Source organism: Bos mutus, chromosome 9 (assembly GCF_027580195.1).
Source record: "Bos mutus isolate GX-2022 chromosome 9, NWIPB_WYAK_1.1, whole genome shotgun sequence".
NCBI lineage: Eukaryota > Metazoa > Chordata > Mammalia > Artiodactyla > Bovidae > Bos > Bos mutus.
This window is the reverse complement of record NC_091625.1, coordinates 60,753,751-60,774,697: the sequence shown is the minus strand read 5'-3', so window position 1 is coordinate 60,774,697 and position 20,947 is coordinate 60,753,751. Positions and strand designations below refer to the sequence as shown.

Below are 20,947 nucleotides of genomic sequence, written 5' to 3'. Positions count from 1 at the left end.
TTAAAGGTGATGGGGTTGGGGAGGATGCCATGCATCATAGCATCTGGAGTTTCTAGGATCAGATGGACATTATGGTCAGAAATTCTTCAGTGGGGGTCTTCTCTGGCTGTCTAGTGGCTAAGACTTCATGCTCCCAATGCAGGAGGCCTGAGTTTGATCCTTTGTTGGGGAACTAGATCCCACCTGCTGCAACTAATACCCAGCTCAGTCAAATAAATGTTTTTTGTTTTTTTTTTTAACGAAATACTTCATTGGCAGTGTCATTGCCTACACCAGGACCCCTGCAATGAAAATCAGGTTTAGCCAAGATAAAAGCAACCATTTCTGGAGATTCACTTAGCGGACATTGATAGACAAGATCAATCTGCGTGTGGTTGGTGGAGTTTAAATGGTTTCTCCCTAAAGAGTCATGGTCTTGAGAGAAGGCCTATGTCCTCCAAGGAATACAGTAGAAGAAATCCGCTGGAATTACACATTACAGTGGTAAATCACAGTTGGTGTTTACTGCTGAGTAGATGACACTCCTGTTAATCCCAGATTTCCCTTTGCCTTATTTGGGGTTGTGTTTGCCGGGTTACATTTGGACACTTCATTCCTAGCTAGTGGAGCAGCTTCGTGTTTTGTTTTTTTTGTGTGCAAAATTGGAAACTGACAGCCCGACGTGGCTTTCTCTCTGTGTCTCCTGTAGGGAGGCTGCGAGGATGCAGCCTGAGTCGGCTGCTGGCTAGAGCAACCCCAGTGAGGGCGGCTCTCCATCCTCGTGGGTGAGCCATTGCTTCCTGGCATCCCAGTGTCTCCTTCCTGAAAGGGTGGGTGAAGGGTGCTTTATAGGACTATGTCATCAGTAGAACACCCTTAGCCCCTGGAACCTCATTGTCCCTCACACAGCAGTGAGGGACCCCTTGGCTACAGTATCATTTATACATGTTGAAGTGACATAATGGAGTCCTGGCTTTTGGCCAAGAAGGTATGGATGTGTGTGAGTGACTTTAAAAAAAGAATCACAGCCTGTGATGTTGATTGACCCAGACAGGCCATTGGTAAAGAGTTACTAAGCATCCATTATGTATAAGGCATTTGTACTTATTTCCTACGGCCACTGTAACAAATCACCACAAACTAACTGGCTTCCGACAACAGAATTTATTCTCCCACGTTCTGAAAGCCTGAAGTCTGAAATCAAGGCAAAATCTTCTGAGAAGGACACCTAGAATCAGGTTTGAAGGATAAGGAGGAGTTTGGGAAAGATCTAAAGGTCATTCTAAGCAAAAAGAACAGGGTGGTGCTTTCAAGGTGACCTGAGCACCCTTGTGGCCAAGCGAGGGTACAGGATGGGTGGGTGGATGGGTCAGAAGAAGAGGTGGTGCAGACGGGCTGAGACCAGACTACGCATGGGTTTGTGTATCCCTGAACTTGGTGCTGGGGGACTGTGAGTCACTGAGGATTGTAGCAGAGGAAAAACACGATCACATTGTGCTGTGCAAAGAACATTCTGACACCAGTGATCACATACACTGAGTCAGGGGAGGGAATTGAGGCAGGGAGACCAACATGGCAGAACAGCTTCCACCTGCAAACTTTAGCCCTACAAACTCCAAGCCCCCTGGATGGTTTGTTTACATGAAACTATCTTTGTTGAGAGGAGAGGTCCGCAGACAAGGCAAAATAATTGGCACCAAAGGCCCAGACCCTAACCACCCAGCAGATCCCCACCACCCAGCAGACCCCGTCCCCACCACCCAGCAGACCCCACCACCCAGCAGACCCCCAATACCTAGCAGACCCCCACCACCCAGCAGACCCCCACCACCCAGCAGACCCCACCACCCAGCAACCCCCATCACCCAGCAAACCCCCACCAGCCAGCAACCCCCACCACTCAGCAGACCCCACCACTCAGCAAACCCCCACCACCCAGAAGACCCCTGCCCAGCAAACCCCACCACTCAGCAGACCCCACCACCCAGCAGACCCCCACCTAGCAGACCCCACCACTCAGCAGACCCCACCACTCAGCAGACCCCACCACCCAGCAGACCCCTGCTAGGCAGATAGGCACGGTGTCCATGGCTCCTCCCGCATTGCAGCTTAGCTGTCTGTACTCCGACTTTGCCATCTTGAAACAACTGGAGGAGAAGGCTGAGTTTCTCATGACTCCTTTTCTTCTAAAACTAATACATGAGAAAGGGGAACTTACCTGAAGTTGGCTCAGTGGTCTCTAAGAGGAGAGAGAATTTAACCACTGTTGGCTCAGTGGCTGTCTTTCCTGAGAGTCAAGCTTAAGTAATCCTACCAACTCTCTGGTCAGGTTGGGCTGATCTCAACAAAGTCATCTTTTATCCAAGATACATTTCAGGCCAATATATATTCACTCTGTGAATCCTGAACATTAGTCTGGCTTTGGCTTCTAACCAGTTCCTAGGCAAAAACTCATCTACAGAGGCAGATTCTATTAGGCAAGCAAAAACTTACATCACCTCTTTCATCCCAACTTCTCAGTTTAGAAGAATTTCAGAAAATACCTTCAGCATCCAGCTGGAGACCACTGTGACAGTTCAGGTGAGAAATGATAACCGCCTGAGTGAAGGCCAGGGCAGTGCAGCTAGAGAAGAAAGAACAAGTCAAGAACAGTTAAGCAATAACCATACAGCCATGCTTAATATTTACTGAGCACTTTGTACGTGCCAGCCTATGGGATAGCCTATGTATTATCTCATTCAACCTTTGCAACAGCCCAATCAGTTAGGGATTATTATTCTCTCTGTTTTATACACAAGGAAGTGGGCTTAGAATCAAGTAGGTAATTTGCCCATTTTAAGTGCAAAACTGGGATTTGAGCCCAGGAAATCCGACTTCAAAGCTTGCATTTTATTTTTTTTAAAAATTTTGTTTGTTTATTTATGGCTGCATCAGGTTTATGTTGCAGCATGCAGTACCTGGGCTTAGCTGCTGCAGCATGTGGGATCTTAGTTCCCTGACCAGGGATCTAACCCACCTCCACTGTATTGCAAAGTGGATTCTTAACTACTGGACCACCAGAGAAGTCCCCAGAATTTGCATTTTAAATCTCTGTCTTACTGTCTCAAACCAGGAGGATTTGGTAAATTGTTGTATGTCGGGATGGGGAAAGAAGAATTAAGAGGAAAGGGAGGGTGGTTCCAGATGAGGGAAACAGGCAGACAGATGGAAAACGGGGCCCCTCACCAAAAAGGGGACGCAGGGAAAGGAATGGGTTTGGACAGAAGAATGGTGATTTGGCTGTTAGCATGTTGATGGGGAACATCTGAGTAAGATGTCTGGGTGTTTGGTAAATGGTTGGGTGTTTTAAAAAAAGGGAGCTTTAGAGAGTGATTGAGGCTAAAGAAGATTTGGAGCAATCCGTTTCTAGGCAGCAGAGGAGCGTGTGGGCAGCAGGTGTGGGGGATATGTCGGTACTGAGATCTTCTAGAGAGGAAAATGAGCAGAGAAGATAATACGGGATAGAATCTCAGGACCTGCAACACTTATGGGACCAGTGAAAGAAGAGCCCTTGGATGAAGAAATAGTCCACGGAGCATGAGGGGAGAGCGGGCCACGGAAGCCAGAGGAGGAGGAAGTGTGATGAAGGAGAGGTGGTAGCAGTGTCTAATGCAACAGAGAAATCGTGTAACGTGAGAACTGAAGGTTACCCTTGTGCTTGGCAGCTAGTCAATGTAAAATCAGCTGTTACAATGCAGATTATTGCAGCCACTTTGGAAGGCACTACAGCAGTTTCTGGGCTTCCCAGGTGGCACTAGTGGTAAAGAACCCGCCTGCCAATACGGGAGACTTTAGAGACACAGGTTCAGTCTCTGGGTTGAGAAGATCCCTTGGAGGAAGGCACGTATTTTTGCCTGGAGAATCGCATGGACAGAGGAGCCTGGAGGGCTCCAGTCCATAGGGTCACACAGAGTCGGACATGACTAAAGCAACTTAGCATGCAGCACATCAGCTTCTTAAAAAACTACACACTGTCCTTCCGTATGATTCAGCAATTGTATTCCTTGGTATTTACCCAAATGAGATGAAGACTTATGTACACACAAAAATATGCATGTAGAGTTTTTAAATTGAAATATAGCTGACATATGTATCAGTATTGTGTTAGTTTTAGGTGAACTACACAGTGATTTGACTTTTACATACCTTATGAAATGATCAGCACAATAAATCTAGTAACCATCTATCCCCATACAAAACTATTACAATATTATCGATAGTATTCCTTATCCTGTATATTACATCCCTGTGGCTTATTTATCCTTGGATGTTTATAGCAGCTTTATCCATCATTGTGAAAACTTGAAAGCAACCAAGATGTCTTGTAGTAGGTGAATAGTTAAACTCTGGTACATCCATACTATCGAATATTATTCAGCACTTAAAGAGTTATCAAGCCATGAAAAGACAGGGAGGAACCTTCAATGCACATTACTAAGTGAAAAGAGCCAGCCTGGAAAGGTGACATATTGTATGATTCCAACTCTATGACATTCTGGAAAAAACAACACTTTAGAGACAGTAGAAGGATCAGTGGCTGTCAAGGGCTGTGGGGGAGGGAGGGATGAATGGTGGAGCACTAATCCAGTGAAGCTCTTATGTGTGATACCGTCATGGTGGGTATATGTTATTATACATTTGTGCAGACCCAAGGACCTGTACAGCACAGAGTGAACGCTATACAAACATGGGCTTTAGTTAATGAGTCAATATTGACTCATCAGTTATAACAGTACCACACTAATACAAGATGTTAATAATAGGGGGCACTATGGTGAGTTCGAGGGCCAGAGTGTGGGTTAAGAGCTATAAGGAACCTCTTTATACTCTCTGTTCAGTTTTTCTCTAAACCTAAAACTGCTCTAAAAAGTAAAGTGTATTAAGTAAAATTGAAAGAAAGAAGTGCAAAAGGAATTAAAAAAAAGCAAAGGAAAGAAGAGAAGGCTGTATACATACTTGAAAGTGTAGCATGAACCCGTAATTATGACTAATCCAATCTTGTGTGTTTGAGTTCCAAGCTGTGTACAAATCTGACCAGTCTCTCTTCTTACCAACATCTAGGGTTCCTATCACACATGCAAGTTATAGTCCACTGTCTTTGGCATGATGTGAAAATTTTTCCACAGCCTGACTTTGCAGTGTCATCTGTGGTCTTTGCCTATGTGTTATAAGCTCCAGCTGCAGCATCTCTCTTTTTATGTATATATATTTTTATTTTTATTTTGGCTGCACCAGGTCTTAGTTGCAGCAGGTGGGGCCTCCAGTCTTTGATGTTTGCAGCATGTGTGATTTAGTTCCTTGACCAGGGATTGAACCCAGGCCCCCTGCATTGGGAGCGTGGAGTCTTAGCCACTGGACCACTGGGGAAGTCCTGAAGCAAGTCTCTTTGCTCCTCTTTGCTACACTTTCGGACGACTCTGCCTTCGTTCTTGGCTGTTTCCTCTGCTCATGCCCTCGCCCACTTCTCTCCCTAACAAAATCCTCTAGTCCTCCAAGACCCAGCTCAACTATGACCTTCTCTGTAAGAACATTCCTGACCTCCTTTCACCCCAGCACACCAAGAAGGAAAGCTCTTGCTGAGTTCCCGTAGTTCTTTGTGACTATCTCTTCAATGAATGCTTCATACACCACAGAATCAACAACCACAGCATCGGGGATGGTTTAGCAAGAAAACGAGGGGTAGAAAGAAGCCAGATCAAAGCAAGTTGGAGTGGGTAAGAGCTGTCATATGGATATATGACAGCTGGACTACTCTCTGAGGTTGGTTTTATTGTCATTTGGTATTTGTTGTATAGGGTTACCTTTAGCATTTGTGGGTTTTACCCAACAGAGGTTGAGGACAGTGAGAAGAAAATTCTGGGGGTGGCTATGGTGCCGTCCAGTGCTGACACACCTGTCACTTGAGATTGGTAATTCCTAGGGTCCCAGGAGCTGCTGTCCTCTATTTTGAGGAGGAAGAGAGAGGGAAGAAGGAATCCACCCCCCAGTTGTTATCTCTTGGAGGTTTTGCAGCCATACCCTGCTTAATCTTTGGGGAAAGGAAAAAGGAAAAAGTCAACCCCCCAAAAACCAAAATACTAGTTGACTTAGTTGGCACCTCCTCTATTTCTTGTGGGATGCACAGACTCCTGAAGACCAATTAATGCTTAGAAAAAGCAATTGATTATTAGCTTTTCTAACATCTATTGAACAGACATTAAAGGCTAACTATGTTCTGGGAACTGTGTAGGCACTGGAGAAACAAGATAAACAAAATAGGGTTTCTGCCTTCAAGGAGTTCAGTGTAACCAGGAAGACCAACCTTGAGCGCACGCCAGCGAATGACAGAGTGAGGTGAGCTCAGGTCTTAGTCACTAGGGCCACCATTACAAGGGACTGTAGACTGGGTGGCTTCCCTGGCAAGAATTTATTTCTTGGTAGTTCTGAAGGCTGGAAGCCCCTGATCAAAGTCCAGCAGAGTTTGGTTCTGATAAGGATCTTCCTGGCTTGCAGATGACTGCTTTTTTTGCTGTCCTTCCATGGCGTTTCCTATGAGCATGGCTTGGAGGAAGGGGTGCAGGTATGAAAGAGAGGTATGAGAGAGGCAGGGGAGAGAGTGAACATGGAGACTCTTTGGTGTCTCTCCTTAGAAGGACACTCATCCTATCAGATCAGGGCCCTACCCTTAGAACCTCATTTTACCTTGCTTATGCTTGTGTTCAGTCTGTAAGTCATTTCTGACTCTTTGTGACCCCATGGACTGTAGTCCACCAGGCTCCTCTGCTCATGGGATTTTCAAGGCAAGAAAGCTGGAGTGGGTTACCATTTCCTCCTCCAGGGGAATCTTTCCTGACCCAGGGATAGAACTCATGTCTCCTGTGTCTCCTGCATTGGCAGGAGGATTCTTTAGCACTGAGCCAGCTCGGAAGTCCTGTTTTACCTTAATTTCTAAATACAGTCACACTAAGGGCTTCAGTACATGAATTTGGGGATGACACAAGTCAGCCCATAGCAGGGCTTACAGAAAACTGTAGGAGAACAGATCAGTGAGTGATCATCTTGTCGCAGGGGAGACGGAGCAGCAGAAGGCTCGCAAGTGGATGGCACTGCATCTGGATTGTGGGGCATTTGCTATGTGATGTGAGTACCCAGCCCCAACTTGGCAGCTCTGGTGATCTAGCAGTACCAGACAACCAAAAAGTAATTATCGTTGCCCTATGTAAAAAGGAGAGGTTTCTACATCACAAGCCTCCTATCAGTCCCATCTTTATTCAGTGGTGTATCCTTGTACCGCCGGTAGTATTTTGACATTTGCCAGCAGCTTTTCTTGATGGTGGGGTATGTCATAAGTTTCCTGAATAGTATCCAGATGTCACTCAACTTTCACTGCAACAACCTCTCTATGTCTCCTGCGGAGGTGATTATTTGAAAAATCCAGTAAATGTTAGATTCAGAAGAGAGTAGTTACTGTACGTGAGATATTCTCAGGAAATCACCATACCTGTTCCTTAGCCGTGATGGGCTTGCTCAAAACTTGCCTGTCTGTCCCTGCCTTTTGCAGACAGCACGTGTGAACACCAGGCTCGTGAGCAACCAGTGTTGTCCTGTCCTCGTCAACAGTGCTGTGTTGAGGGTCCCTGACTCTGGAGTCGGTTTCTCAGAAGGAAATGTCCCAGGGCCTCTGAGCAGATGAACCACTCCTTGCTTTATACTTCTGTCGCATTCAGTGTACGGTTCTCAGCTGGCATCTGGCCTTTTGGGCCATGATCAAGGCTGATCGGGGCCAGATGATGGGTTTCTTCAAAGTAGGGAACATGTCGCATGCATCTGTGTTCTAAGCTCATTGGTCCTCCAGTAGTGGTTGCAGTAACCCAGCAGTGATCACTTTTGGCTAAACTAGTATAAAGGTCTTACATTAAAAATAGGAATGTCATTCTACAGGCATTTGGTCTCCCCAGGGAATTCATTCTTGCTGCAGCACACCAGCCGCGGTTGCTAGTTATTTTCCTGCCCTTGGTATAAGCCGAACACTGGCCAAAGCAGAATCAGCCCCCTGCCCATAGGAGCTGCTGCCCTCGGGGAAATGGGGGCAGGGTTTTGGGCAGAAAGGGTATTCAGAGGGTTCCTGTTGATAGTCATTTTCCCATCTCCAGGACCAACAATTCTGGCTTTAGGAATGAGGGGAAAAAATAGTAATATTAGCACAGGTCAAACTCAAACCCCTCTTCCTTTCTGTGATTACTCAAGTTGGGAAGTTGGTTTTCTGCTGCTTCAACAAGTGGTCTGGAAGATGCACCTGCGATGTAGAGGGCCATTGACAGCCCTTGAAAGAGCTCCCTGCCTTCTCCCTTCCCCTTTTCCTGCAGAGACTCTGTTCAGAGGAGGATTTCTGAGACAAACTATCAGTTCACAAACACTAGGAACAGTTTCTCAACCAGCCCCTAGTCTCCTGTGCTGCTGCGGTCCCTGTGTTGGAACCCTCTGCCTAAAGGGCTGGGTTGGGAGAGTCTCTGGGTCTCTGCTGTTCCCACAAAGCGAACATCTCCCTAATTGCTGTCCTAAAGACAGTTCCTTACAGATTTCAACTCTTCTCGTATCCCCCCTCCTTTACAACCTGTGCATTCATCTCTGTTTTACTGCTGAAAGAATGCAGATTTCGTTTCTCTGTCGTCTGAACATCATTGACAAGCATTCCACCCATCTGTGAATTATTCCCTGACTCTGATCAGAGCAGTGTTACAGGTCCTCTGCCGGCAGGAGGGAGCAGTCCAACAAAATCTGAAGACCCAGGACTTTGAGAAGCTGTGCCGGGCAGACTAGGAAGCCACAAAACATTGCGAGCTGGATGGATGTCCTAGTATGCTTTTCCATGTGATCTGGCCGGTGTTGGCTGAGGAAGCTCAAGGGGAAAAGGCAGCGAGCATTGTAACGTAAATCACTGCGGACCCTTGGGCGTGACAGTGCTAGGAAGCTAATGATCTCCAAGAAAGAACTGACCGTGATTTTTCCAGCAACAGATCACGATGCAGAACGGGGAGGACAGACCCCCAGATGTGAGTACAATCTCTCCTCAACACAGGGTTTGGACCAGTAGAAGCACAGAGAGTTATCTTAACTGATGGTGCTCCCTAACCAGAGTGCCTGTGGACCATCTCTGGGTGGGCTGTGCGTAATGCCTGGCTGGGACTTTTGTGTGCAGATTTCTTCTAAAATATTTTTTGCCTTGTTAGGAGACTGAATGCAGTGGCTTTGAGATATCGGTACCAGGGGACCTTGTTATAAATCTTCAAGAAAACCCCATAGACCTTTTGCTATAAAAAGAAAACGGATCACATCACAGACCAAGCAGCCGTGTGGCCCCCTGGCATTTGATGAGAGACAAAAGCAGTGACGAATTGGAAAGCAATAGAAAATGGGGCAGTGGGCCGGGAGGAAGGAGAGAATCTTAGGGAGCTAAATTCCTTTCTCAATTCATGATGCTTATTGCATATTTATGATCATGCATTTATTTCCTTTCTGCTTAAAGAACTGGCGGCTTGTTTGCATTTAAGGTTTTTCTCCTGTGAAAAACGCTGTGAAAGTGACAAAGAGGGATGTGATTGATAGACTTGGGGCAGAAATTCCTCATGCCAGCAATGGGAAGTGTCTTGGATAATAGCTGGGAGCGAAAGCTCACATTTAATGAGGGAATGGGGCTCTGCAGCCTGGGTACCCAACAGGTTGGCAGTAACTCTTTGATTGCAGACTGCTCACCATCCCTCTCTATTCCTCTGCCCTTCCTACTCACTACTGGGGGTCCAACATCCTCCTTACCCCTCTTGCCAGCCCAGTCCCTTCCGCCTGGTCTGATTTGTCAGTTCAGAGGTATCAGAGGAAAGGAGAGTATCCCCTCACTGCAGAAGCATGGGGATCATTGTTCTGGAAGAGAGGTCGGGATGCCGAAGATGTTGGGCAATGACCATGAGAGAGGTGGAGAGGAAAATGAGCCCAGGGTGGAAGTCGCAAAGGAAGCCACTTTGATCCCTCCCTCCGCCCCGCTCTGCTGTGTGTCAGTGAAAATGCAGCTGAATGCTGGAGGTCCTTTCAGTGAGGCGATTACTGGATTTAAATTGAGTATGAACTTGAGATCCCCAAGGTATGTGGGTGCATCCCTATGGGATACAGGGACTATGCTAACAGCACAGTAGAAACCAGGAATCTGGAATTCTGTTCCTGCTTTTGCAGGCAGTTTTCTGTGCCCCTCTGGTGGTGGTGGTGGGGATGCAAAATCCCACGAGAGACCTGTCCTAGAGGCACCCTCAGCCTTAGGCAGGCTGTGCATTGGCTGTGGTGGAGGGGGTGGATTGGGGTGGGGCATTTCATTCTTAAGTAGATGCCATTGAAATTTTTTTTCTTGTAATAAATGACATTTCTACTTGGCCAACATTTTCTCAGAAATGTAGTGTCTCTCCCTATTTAAAAAAAAAAAAGGAATAATAATGTGTGCTGGATTTGTAAAGCGCTGTTTACCAAAGGTAATCACGGGCTATCTCAGTAGCTTGCAACCATGGCAATCAGTGTACCTCAGCTTTTGTCTCAGTGTCTGCGAGGCAGAATTTATTGCATGGGACAGAAGAGAGGGAGGGGTGACTGTTAGCACAGACAGGCCCGCTGACCCGTGCTTCCGTTGCTGGGGAGACCGGACAGCACTGCTGGTCCGCAGCTCGTAACCTCAGCTGATGGCCTGCAAGGAGATATTTATCCACAGGAGTTATTAGCTGCGGAGTGAAGTGGGGAAATTGTAGCCATGATGATAATATTTGTATGAACTGGGAATTGTACTCGAGACTCATGAATGGTCGTCACAGGAAAGGTTTGGGAAGGTGGGGGTGGCCTTGTAGGTCGTGTGCACAGAAATAACAAGTGAGTCAATGAAGAAGAATGTGGTTGTGGAAGCAAGAGCATTTAGGAAGCCAGGGCTAATTTTCTGCATTTTCATGCCATTGAGTCCTGGAGTGCTTCTGCAGGGTTGGGGCAGACAGAGCAGAAGCTCCATGTAAGGTGTGAAGATAGCACGCTTTACCTGAATACAGAGAGACAGCATACAGTATCCTGTGTTGACAAAAGCCACTAAAAGCACTCCCAGACAGGGCGACATTCTGGGAAACATAAAGCCCAAGCTTCAGTCTTTCAGGGCGACCCTGGGAATTTCCAAAGGCTTTTCCAACTCCATTTCTGTTTTTCATCTCAACTTTATTCTTTCATTGGCTTATTCATTCAACAAAGATTTCAGGTTTATCCCAGAGATTTCTGACCGTGGCGGAGGGAAGGGGTCTCCTGCTTGTTCCTTCTCCAGGTTTGTTGCACTTCTGATGAGCCTGGTGAGCAGAACAGCATGGGTTTGTGAGGGTTCCTTCTGCCTTTTTCCATGCTTTTTTTTTTTTTTTTTTGATGCCTTGCTTCGTGGCTTGTGGGATCTTAGTTCCTAGACCAGGAATTGAACCCAAGCCCTTGAAAGTGAAAGCATAGAGTCCTGCAAGGGAACTCCCTTTCCTTGCTATTCTTTACCCACACTTTGGACAACAGATGGATGATGGAAATTTGGTCATTTGCAAACTGAGCAGGGGCTTCCTGGGTAGCGCTTGTGGTAAAGAACCTGCTTGCCAATGCAGGAGATATGAGAGATTCAGGTTCGATCCTTGGATTAGGAAGATCCCCTGGAGGAGAGCATAGCAACTCACTCCAGTATTCTTGCCTGGAGAATCCCCATGGACAGAGGAACCTGGCAGGCTATAGTCCATAGGGTTGTAAAGAGCTGGACACGACTGGAGTGACTTAGCACAGCACAGCACAAGCTGAGCAGGGATAAGAATAACCTTTCTGAAGTTGTACTAGTCACACTTGACCAATGATTTCACATAATAAAATACTGTCTTTAGTACCCACAGTCCTGTTGTTCTCCCAGCCGCCTGGAGTGGTTGGTGACATGGCCCCACCTGGATGTCAAGGTGAAGGAGAATCAGAGCCAATTCCTTACTCTTTTGAGAGTGAGAGGAGCGTGGGGTTTGCCTGGAAACCCCTGTAAAGAATGTCTGTACCTTCTGGGTCTTCAAAATTAGAATGTGTGGTAGGGCCATATGCTACAGTATTTTCTTTCCATAGCCCATGTTGGTATTTTTAATAAGTACATTTGAAGACAAAAAGAGGCCCATACTTTCTGCTGTCCTGGTAGGAATGGGTCACAGAGTCTTAAGCATTCCTTTGGCCCCCAAAACCTTCACCTTTGGCATAACACCAGTGGTTTTGGTTTGCTCTAATAGTGGCCCAGGGCTCCCAGGAGGAGTCAGTGTTTAAAACCCCGTTCATTTGGCATTTGGTGGAAAGATGGGTTTCAGTTTACCGCTAGTACTACCCCCAGATCAGTGCTCTGAGTGCACAAACCTGTGGGTGGTTTGTGTTGGCAGAACCCCTCCCTAGAGTAACTGTGCATGCTAAGTCACTTCAGTTGTGTCTGACTCTTTGTGACCCCATGGACTGTAGCCCACCAGGCTTCTCTGTCCATGGGATTCTCCAGGCAAGAATAGTGGAGTGGGTTGCCATACTGTCCTCCAGGGGATCGTCCCAGCCCAGGGATCGAACCTGAACCTCTTATGTCTCCTGCATTGGCAAACAGATTCTTTACCACTAGCACCCCCTGGGAAGCCCCAGTAGTGACTGTAGCATCTGTTTATTGCAGCAGTTATTGGCCAGGGGATGGCCCGGGCCTGCTCCCAGCTCTCCAACTGTTCCAGAACTCAGGAACTTGCACTCTGAACAGTGAGAAAAGGATGGAATGGCAGGAAATGCTGGGAGAAAAGTCCATGGATATAATCCTGCCCTCAGGGTCTCTGTGGGCTGTGGTCCATGGGCACCCAACCAGGCCAGGGGAATAGGCATGTTGGCCTTGGTGACCCCACAGAGCACAGTCCAGAGGGCCCTTTGTGGTCACACTCAGTGTAGTTACCTGCAGAGGGTGAGCCTGGAAACCAGGCTACATTCAGGGGATTTCATCGGGTCTCTGAGGCCCTCTGTTATCTGCAGAGCGGACCTTGCAGTTCTAGCCCCAGTGGTCAGGAGGTGGTTGGGGGGGATGGGGAATAGGGTGGGGCGGCTCAGCACCCTCTTTGCCTTCCACTTGCAAGTTGAGGGTCGGCTCTGCAGAGGGTGCTTCCTGAGTGTCCTGTCTCCCTCAGTTCCCCTCCCCAGCAGTGAGCAATCCACAGATCCCCTAAAACCAGGGCGGAGAGATGTGGCCTGTCCCAGGTGCTGAGTGGCGCTGATGGCAGCTTTGTTCTGTAACCCCCAGGTCCCGAAGATGGCATAGTGGCAAAGTCACCTTCCGACGATCAGAGCGTCTTTACCCGAGGGTGCCTGCCTGGGCCCGTGATGTCGTGTTGAGCCGAAGGAACTTGTCTACCACTTCCCCGAAAACGTCTTTCTCTCCTAATTCATGAGCCAGCAGGATGCGGTCGCCGCACTTTCAGAACGCCTGCTCATAGCTGCGTACAAAGGCCAGACGGAGAATGTGGTTCAGCTCATCAACAAGGGCGCCAAGGTAGCAGTTACCAAGGTAACGAGAGAGTAAACGCTTAGCTATTCCCTGGGGAAAAGCCCATGTCTTAACCATGGTCCGTAAAACTGTTGTGTTTGGTTCACAGTCTTCAAAGAACTGGCTTTCCCACCCCCACCCCCAGTGATGGAGATTTGGGGAGAAAGAAGAAGGATTAAAAATGCTTTCATTGCTGTCTTTCAAATGGAGTCACTTGTAATTAGCATTTGGCCCTCTTAAAATCACAGTGGTTCGTGGGGTCGCAGAGTCAGGGGCAACAGTGGCTGTGCACACACAGCACAGAATCACAGAGTGGCTTTTTCTCACTTCTTTAGCCAAATAGACAAGAGATCTCTCTGGAGAAGTTGGGGCACAAAAACTGACCGGGTAGAGTGTTTACATGGGAATGACATTCAGCCTCTTGGAGAGGTTTGTGGACGGCTCGGCCACTCCAACCTGCAGAACCTTGTTGCTCTCGTCTGAACAATCTTGGGCTTGGACCAGGTGACCCTCAACCTCTTTGGACTGATTTCACTCAGGTCAGTGAGATGTGTAGCAGGCTTTGGAGGGCACTCCTGACTCCTCACCAACAGATGACACACAGGACCAGGGGCAGCTTTGTAGCAAAACTGCTGCTGCTGCTAAGTCGCTTCAGTCGTGTCTGACTCTGTGCAACCCCATAGATGGCAGCCCACCAGGCTCCCCTATCCCTGGGATTCTCCAGGCAAGAACACTGGAGTGGGTTGCCATTTCCTTCTCCAATGCATGAAAGTGAAAAGTGAAAGTGAAGTCACTCAGTCGTGTCTGACTCTTAGTGACCCCATGGACTGCAGCCTACCAGGCTCCTCTGTCCATGGGATTTTCCAGGCAAGAGTACTGGAGTGGGCTGCCATTGCCTTCTCTGACTGAGGTCAGGCCAATTCTGCCTAGTAAGGTGACAGGTGCAAATCCATGGATGACATAATACTGATGGCAAAACTTAGTATTGCTCCGACCACTGTATAGGACCTCTTAGAAGAGATTCTCTTTGCACCCCCACTTTAGAGATGAGGAAACTGAGGCATAGAAAGATTGTAGTAACTTCAAGGCCCAGGGGCCCCCACCTGCTGATTGGTAGAACCACAACTTGGACCCCGTAATGGCTCCAAAGCAACCCTCCCGCCACCCACCCTCCCCTCCCCTGGCTCCAGACCATCACCCAGAGGGAGCTCTGGAGAGAGGTGGAGTTTCGTCTTTCAAACAGTAATGTCTGTTAACCTCTGACCTCCTGTGGCAAAGATTAGCCAGCTCACATTTTCAGTTACTCCTGTGCAGTCTCCGTATTTCATGCTTCTGACGTGTGCTTTTTCCAGCACCACCAGGCAGTTAACTCAGTTAACTCAGTTCTGATGGTGTCTCTCTGAAGAGAGCATCAGATCTCACGGGCTGAGGACTCAGTCCCACAAAACACCCCACCCCTCACGCCAGCCCCTGACACCAGCTGCAAGGCCAGGTTGTCTTCTGTGCTTCTGACTGACTGGCTAGAAATCAGAGGCTTCCATGACCCTCCTTGGGTTGAATTAATTTACTTAAGCAGCTCACAGAAATCAGGAAAACATTTTACTTACTAGATTACCAGATTTTTATAAAAAGATACAACCCAGGAACAACCAGATGAAAGAGATGCAGAGGGCAAGGTGTGGGGAGAGGGTGCTGGGCTTCCTCCCCCTTTAAGCGCACCATCCTTTCAGCACCTCTGTGTGTCCACCAACCCAGGAGTTCCCTGAACTCTGTCCTTTAGGTTTTATGGAGGCTTCATTACATAGATGTTGTTGACTAAATCATTGGCATTGGTGATTGACCACTGCCAGCCTCTTCGCCTTCCTCGAGGTCAGTTCAGTCACTCAGTCATGTCTGACTCTTTGCGACCCCATGGACTGCAGCACGCCAGGCTTCCCTGTCCATCACCAACTCCCGGAGCTTATTCAAATTCATGTCCATCGAGTCGGTGATGCTGTCCAACCATCTTATCCTCTGTTGTCCCCTTTTCCTCCTGCCTTCAATCTTTCCCAGCATCAGGGTCTTTTCCAATGAGTCAGTTCTTTGCATCAGGTGGCCAAAGTATTGGAGTTTCAGCTTCAGCATCAGTCCTTCCAATTTCCTTTAGGATGGACTGGTTGGATCTCCTTGCAGTCCAAGGGACTCTCAAGAGTCTTCTCCAACACCACAGTTAAAAATCATCAGTTCTTCAGTGCCCAGCTTTCTTTACAGTCCAGCTCTCACATACATACTGGAAAAACATAGCTTTGACTAGACGGACCTTTTTTGGCAAAGTAATGTCTCTCCTTTTTAATATGCTGTCTAGGTTGGTCATAGCATTTCTTCCAAGGAGCAAGCGTCTTTTAATTTCATGGCTGCAGTCACCATCTGCAGTGATTTTGGAGCCCAAGAAAATAAAGTCTGTCACTGTTTCCATTGTTTCCCCATCTGTTTGCCATGAAGTGATGGGACCAGATGCCATGATCTTAGTTTTCTGAATGCTAAGTTTTAAGCCAGCTTTTTCACTCTACTCTTTCACTTTCATCAAGAGGCTCTTTAGTTCTTTGCTTTCTGCCATAAGCGTGGTATCATCTGCGTATCTGAGGTTATTGATATTTCTCCCGGAAATCTTAATTCCAACTTGTACTTCATCCAGCCCAGCAGTTCTCATGATGTACTCTCGTCATGTACTTATAAGTTAAATAAGCAGGGTGACAATATACAGCCTTGAGATACTTCTTTCCCAATTTTGAACCAGTCTGTTGTTCATGTCCAGTTCTAACTGTTGCTTCTTGACCAGCATAAGGATTTCTCAGGAGGCAGGTAAGGTGATCTGGTATTCCCATCTCTTGAAGAATTTTCCGCAGTTTGTTGTGATCCACACAGTCAAATGCTTTGGTGTAGTCAATAAAGCAGAAGTAGATGTTTCTCTGGAAGTCTTTTGCTTTTTCAGTGATCCAATAGATGTTGGCAGTTTGATCTCTGAAGGTCAGGAAAGTGCAACTGAAAGTTCCAACCTCCAATCACTGTTGGTTCCTCTGGCAACCCATCCTTAGGGCTTTCCATCACTCAGTGCTCAGTTGTGTCTGACTCTTGGTGACCCTGTGGACTGTAGTCACCAGGCTCTTCTGTCCCTAGGATTTTCCAGGCAAAATACTGGAGTGGGTTGCCATTTCCTACTCCAGAGGATCTTCCCAACTCAGGGATCAAAGCTGCGTCTCTTACGTCTCCTGCATTGGCAGGCCGATTCTTCACCACTGCCCCACCTGGGAAGCCCAGAACTTTTCATAAGTTATCGTGTTAACATAAATTCAGGTGTGGTTCAGAGGGATTTATTATGAATAGAACACTCATTTCACATTTATGGCCCTGGAGCTATTTCAGGAACTGACAGAAGACCAACTATAAGGACAAGAGATGCTCCCATTGCTCTCATTACTCAGGAAATTGCAAGGAGCTGTAAGGAGCTATAAGCCAAGAGTGGAGACTAAGAGCAAATATATACTTCTTATGATAAGTCACAATCACAACGCTGGTCTAGAGAGAGAAAATCTTTGGCTACTGAAAGGTCTCCCATTGGCCTAGCAGCACTCTGACCTAGGTGGTGACAAGATTGTGTGGAATCCAGGGTGAACCTTCGCTCAGGCCCCAGCATGGTCACCCCACAGCTCTTCAGGCCCCAGGCAGTCACACATGGGAGAAAGTGCAAGAACTCTGTAGTTAGGGCACATGTGCACACATTTTAACTTTGCTATGTTTGCTAATTCTGCAAGTTGCTTACCTTCTTCGAGCCTCAATTTTCTTATCTGTAAAATGGGTATAAAAATACCAGCTTTTCAGAATTATTGTAATAGTAACTTATTAAAGCTGTTAACACATAGTCTGCAACTTCTTTTTTAAAAATTAAAAAGTTTTTTTTGTTTATTTGGCTGTGCCAGGTCTTAGTTGTGGCACATGGGATCTTTAGTTGTGGCACATGGGATCACGTTCCCTGACCAGGGATGGAACCCAGACCCGTAACCGGGAGCTCAGAGGCTTAGCCACTGAACCACCAGGGAAGTCCCTGCAAATTCTCTTTTCTGAACAGACTTCTTTTGCTCTTTAAAAAACATCTTTATGGAAGTATAACTTGCATGCCAAAAAATTTACCCATTATAAGTGTGAGATTCAATAATTTTTAATGTATTTGCAGAGTTGTGCAACCATCACCGTGTTCTAGGGTTTTTAAATTCTTATTTATTTTTGGCTGTGCTGAGTCTTCACCGCTTCGCTTGGGCTTTTTCTAGCTGCGGTGAGTCTGGCTGCTCTCTAGTTGTGGTGCTGTCCCTCCCGGCCCCACCTCCCTGGGGTTCACTGCAGAGTGGATGGGCAGAAAACAGCAGGTGGCAACATGGAGGGGCACAATATGGAGGAAAAGGAAGAAAGTGAGGGAGCAAGGGAAGCAAACTAGAGACCCTCCGCAAACTTCATAATACCATGTGTATCTAATTCATATAAAATGTTACATTTGCATATAAGTTTATGCACAAAGAACTTAGGAAAGAGTTGCATTTATATTGACCGTTACAGCCATTGATAAATGAAAAAGGCAAGTATCAAAGTAGTAAGTGATAGGTATAGTCCGATACATTTTGGTTAAAACACAAATCCACTGCTCCCTGGAAACATGTTTGTGTTTGTGTGAGCATGGAGGAAAACTGTGGGGGAACACAAGACTCTTAATACTGGTTCCCTGGCAGACAAGAGGATTAGCTTCGCTTCTAAAGATGTTTCCATTGTATTATTCTGCTTATTAAAACAAGCATATATCACTTTAGTAATTTGTGAAACATGAAATCAAGTTTAGAAATATGTGTTGAGTGCCTGTGCCTGCACTGGACCAGTGCTGTATATTTAGCACCTCATTGAAATCCTCACAGCTCAGAAAGCCTGTGCCCTTATCTGTGTGATACTTATAAGGAAAGAGGGGTATTGAGCAGGAAGATACTCTAGCAATTAAATTACTTCCCTGGTGGCTCAGACATAAAAAATCTGCCTGCAGTGCAGGAGCCCAGTGTTCAATCCCAGATTGGGAAGATCCCCTGGAGGAGGGCATGGCAACCCACTCCAGTATTCTTGCCTGGAGAATTCCATGGACAGAGGAACCTGGCGGGCTATAGTCCATGGGGTTGCAAAGGGTCGGACTCAACTGAGCAGAGAAATCAACCAGCCTGGGCAGGAACCAACCCGTCCGGCTCTGAGGCCCATACTTAGGACAGCACCTGAGCTGTTCCTTCAGCACCAGCCCAGGGACCCCTCCCAGCTGCTTCTCCCCATCAGGGCACACAGGGAAAGAGGCCATCGTGTGGCAGGGACTTTTGCCATTGGGACTTCTCTTTCCCCATCCCCAGTACCACACTTATGCCATTGCCAGGGTTTTTAAGCAGCTTCAGAAATTCCTGGCCAAGGAAATGTAGTGCAGAGGGTGTGAGCACAGACTTAGGAGCCAGACTCACCTGGGATCAAATGTGAGCATACTTACTAGCTCTGTAATCTTGATCCCTTTCTGATTCATATCGTCACCATTAAAATGAGGATAAAGTAATACCGGCTACCTCATGTGGTTGTTTCAACAGTAACTGAATTAATATATGCAAGGGACTTAGAACGGCACTTGGCATGTGGCACGAGTTGAATGTGGTCATTGTTATGAGGTGGTCCTGATGATGCAACAGCCAGCATCTTATGGTCTGAGAGTCAGGGTCTGAGCACCAGGCAGAGAGTCTTGAGCAGAGGACACAGGCTGATCAATGTCCTCATGTGAAAAATGAGGCTAACCCCCACCTTGTGGGGTTGCTATGAGGATTAAATGAGATGACAGCTGTGGAGTGCAGTGTCCAGCATTGAATGAAGAGAGAACTCTGCTTCTGTCTTGCCTGTCTGCGTGCAGTGATGACTTGCCAGGTCTCTACAATTGGCAAGAGCCAATTCCTTAAAGTAAACATCCCCCCATCCAACCTGCTGAATTGATGAACATATTGGGGAATGCTATTCAACAACAGGAAGGACAGCAGAGGAAAGAGCATGAATGACTCTCAAAGCCATATGCATTTGAAGCCAGACACAAAAGGCCGCATGCAATGTGATTCCCTTTGTATAGCTTTCCTGTTGTTGTTCAGTCGCTAAGTCATATCCAACTCTTTGTGACCCCCTGGAGTGCAACATGCCAGGCTCCCCGTCCTTCACTATCTCGCAGAGTTTGTTCAAACTCGTGTCTATTGAGTCAGTGATGCTGTTTATCTAATTCTGTCTAACATGCTATCTAACCATTGACTTTACCATCTTTATCTAACATGCTATGTAACCATTGACTTTTTCAGTTCAGTTCAGTCGCTTAGTTGTGTCCAACTCTTGTGACCCCATGGACTGTAGCATACCAGGCTTCCCTGTCCATCACCAACTCCCAGAGCTTGTTCAAACTCATGTCTATGGAGTCTGTGATGCCATCCAACTATCTCATCCTCTGTTATCCCCTTCTCCTCTTGCCTTCAATCTTTCCCAGCATCAGGGTCTTTTCTAATGAGTTGGCTCTTCGCATCAGGTGAACAAAGTATTGGAGCTTCGGGTTCAGCATCAGTCCTTCCAATGAATAATCAGGGCTGATTTCCTTAAGGATTGACTGGTTTGATCTCCTTGCTGTCCAAGGGACTCTCAAGAGTATTCTCCAACACCACAGTTATAAGGCATCAATTCTTTGATGCTCACCTTTCTTTATGATCCAGCTCTCACATCCATACATGACTTCTGGAAAAACCATAGCTTTGAGTAGATGGATCTTTGTCAGTAAAGTAATGTCTCTGCTTTTATTTTTATTTTTTTTAAATGTCTCTGCTTTTAAATCTGCTGTCTAAGTTGGTCATAGCTTTTCTTCCAAGGAGCAAGCGTCTTTTAATTTCATGGCTACAATCACCATCTGCGGTGATTTTGGAGCCCAAGAAAATAAAAGTCTGTCACCATTTCCATTGTTTCCCCATCTATTCGCCATGAAGTGATGGAACTAGATGCCATGATCTTCATTTTTTTGAATGTTGAGTTTTAAGCTAGTTTTTTCACTCTTCTCTTTCACTTTTATCAAGGGGCTCTTTAGTTCCTCTTCACTTTCTGTCATAAGGGTGGTGTCATCTGCATATGTGAGGTTATTGCTATTTCTCCCTGAAGAATCAAAACTGTAGGAACAGAAAATAGATGAGTGATTGCTAGGGACCAGGGATGGTGGAAAGAGATGACCGGGGAAAAAAAAAAAGCGAGTGGGAATTTTGGGAAGGAAATGAAATTCTCTAAATTGCTTGCACGAGTGATTTTGTATGATTCTATACATTGATCTAA

The 20,947-nt window shown here is 46.7% G+C and overlaps 1 protein-coding gene across 5 annotated transcripts in view; it reads left to right on the top strand.

The window, feature by feature from the left end:
- ANKRD6 (ankyrin repeat domain 6) overlaps positions 1 to 20,947 on the top strand; it is a 182,362-nt gene that overhangs the window by 107,121 nt on the left and 54,294 nt on the right. For all 5 annotated transcript variants that reach the window (XM_070376600.1, XM_005889286.2, XM_070376601.1 and 2 more), the window contains exon 2: positions 13,322 to 13,585. In XM_070376600.1, the coding sequence (XP_070232701.1) occupies positions 13,466 to 13,585 (120 nt within the window). In that variant the 5' untranslated portion in view covers positions 13,322 to 13,465. The remainder of the gene's footprint in view (positions 1 to 13,321; positions 13,586 to 20,947) is intronic.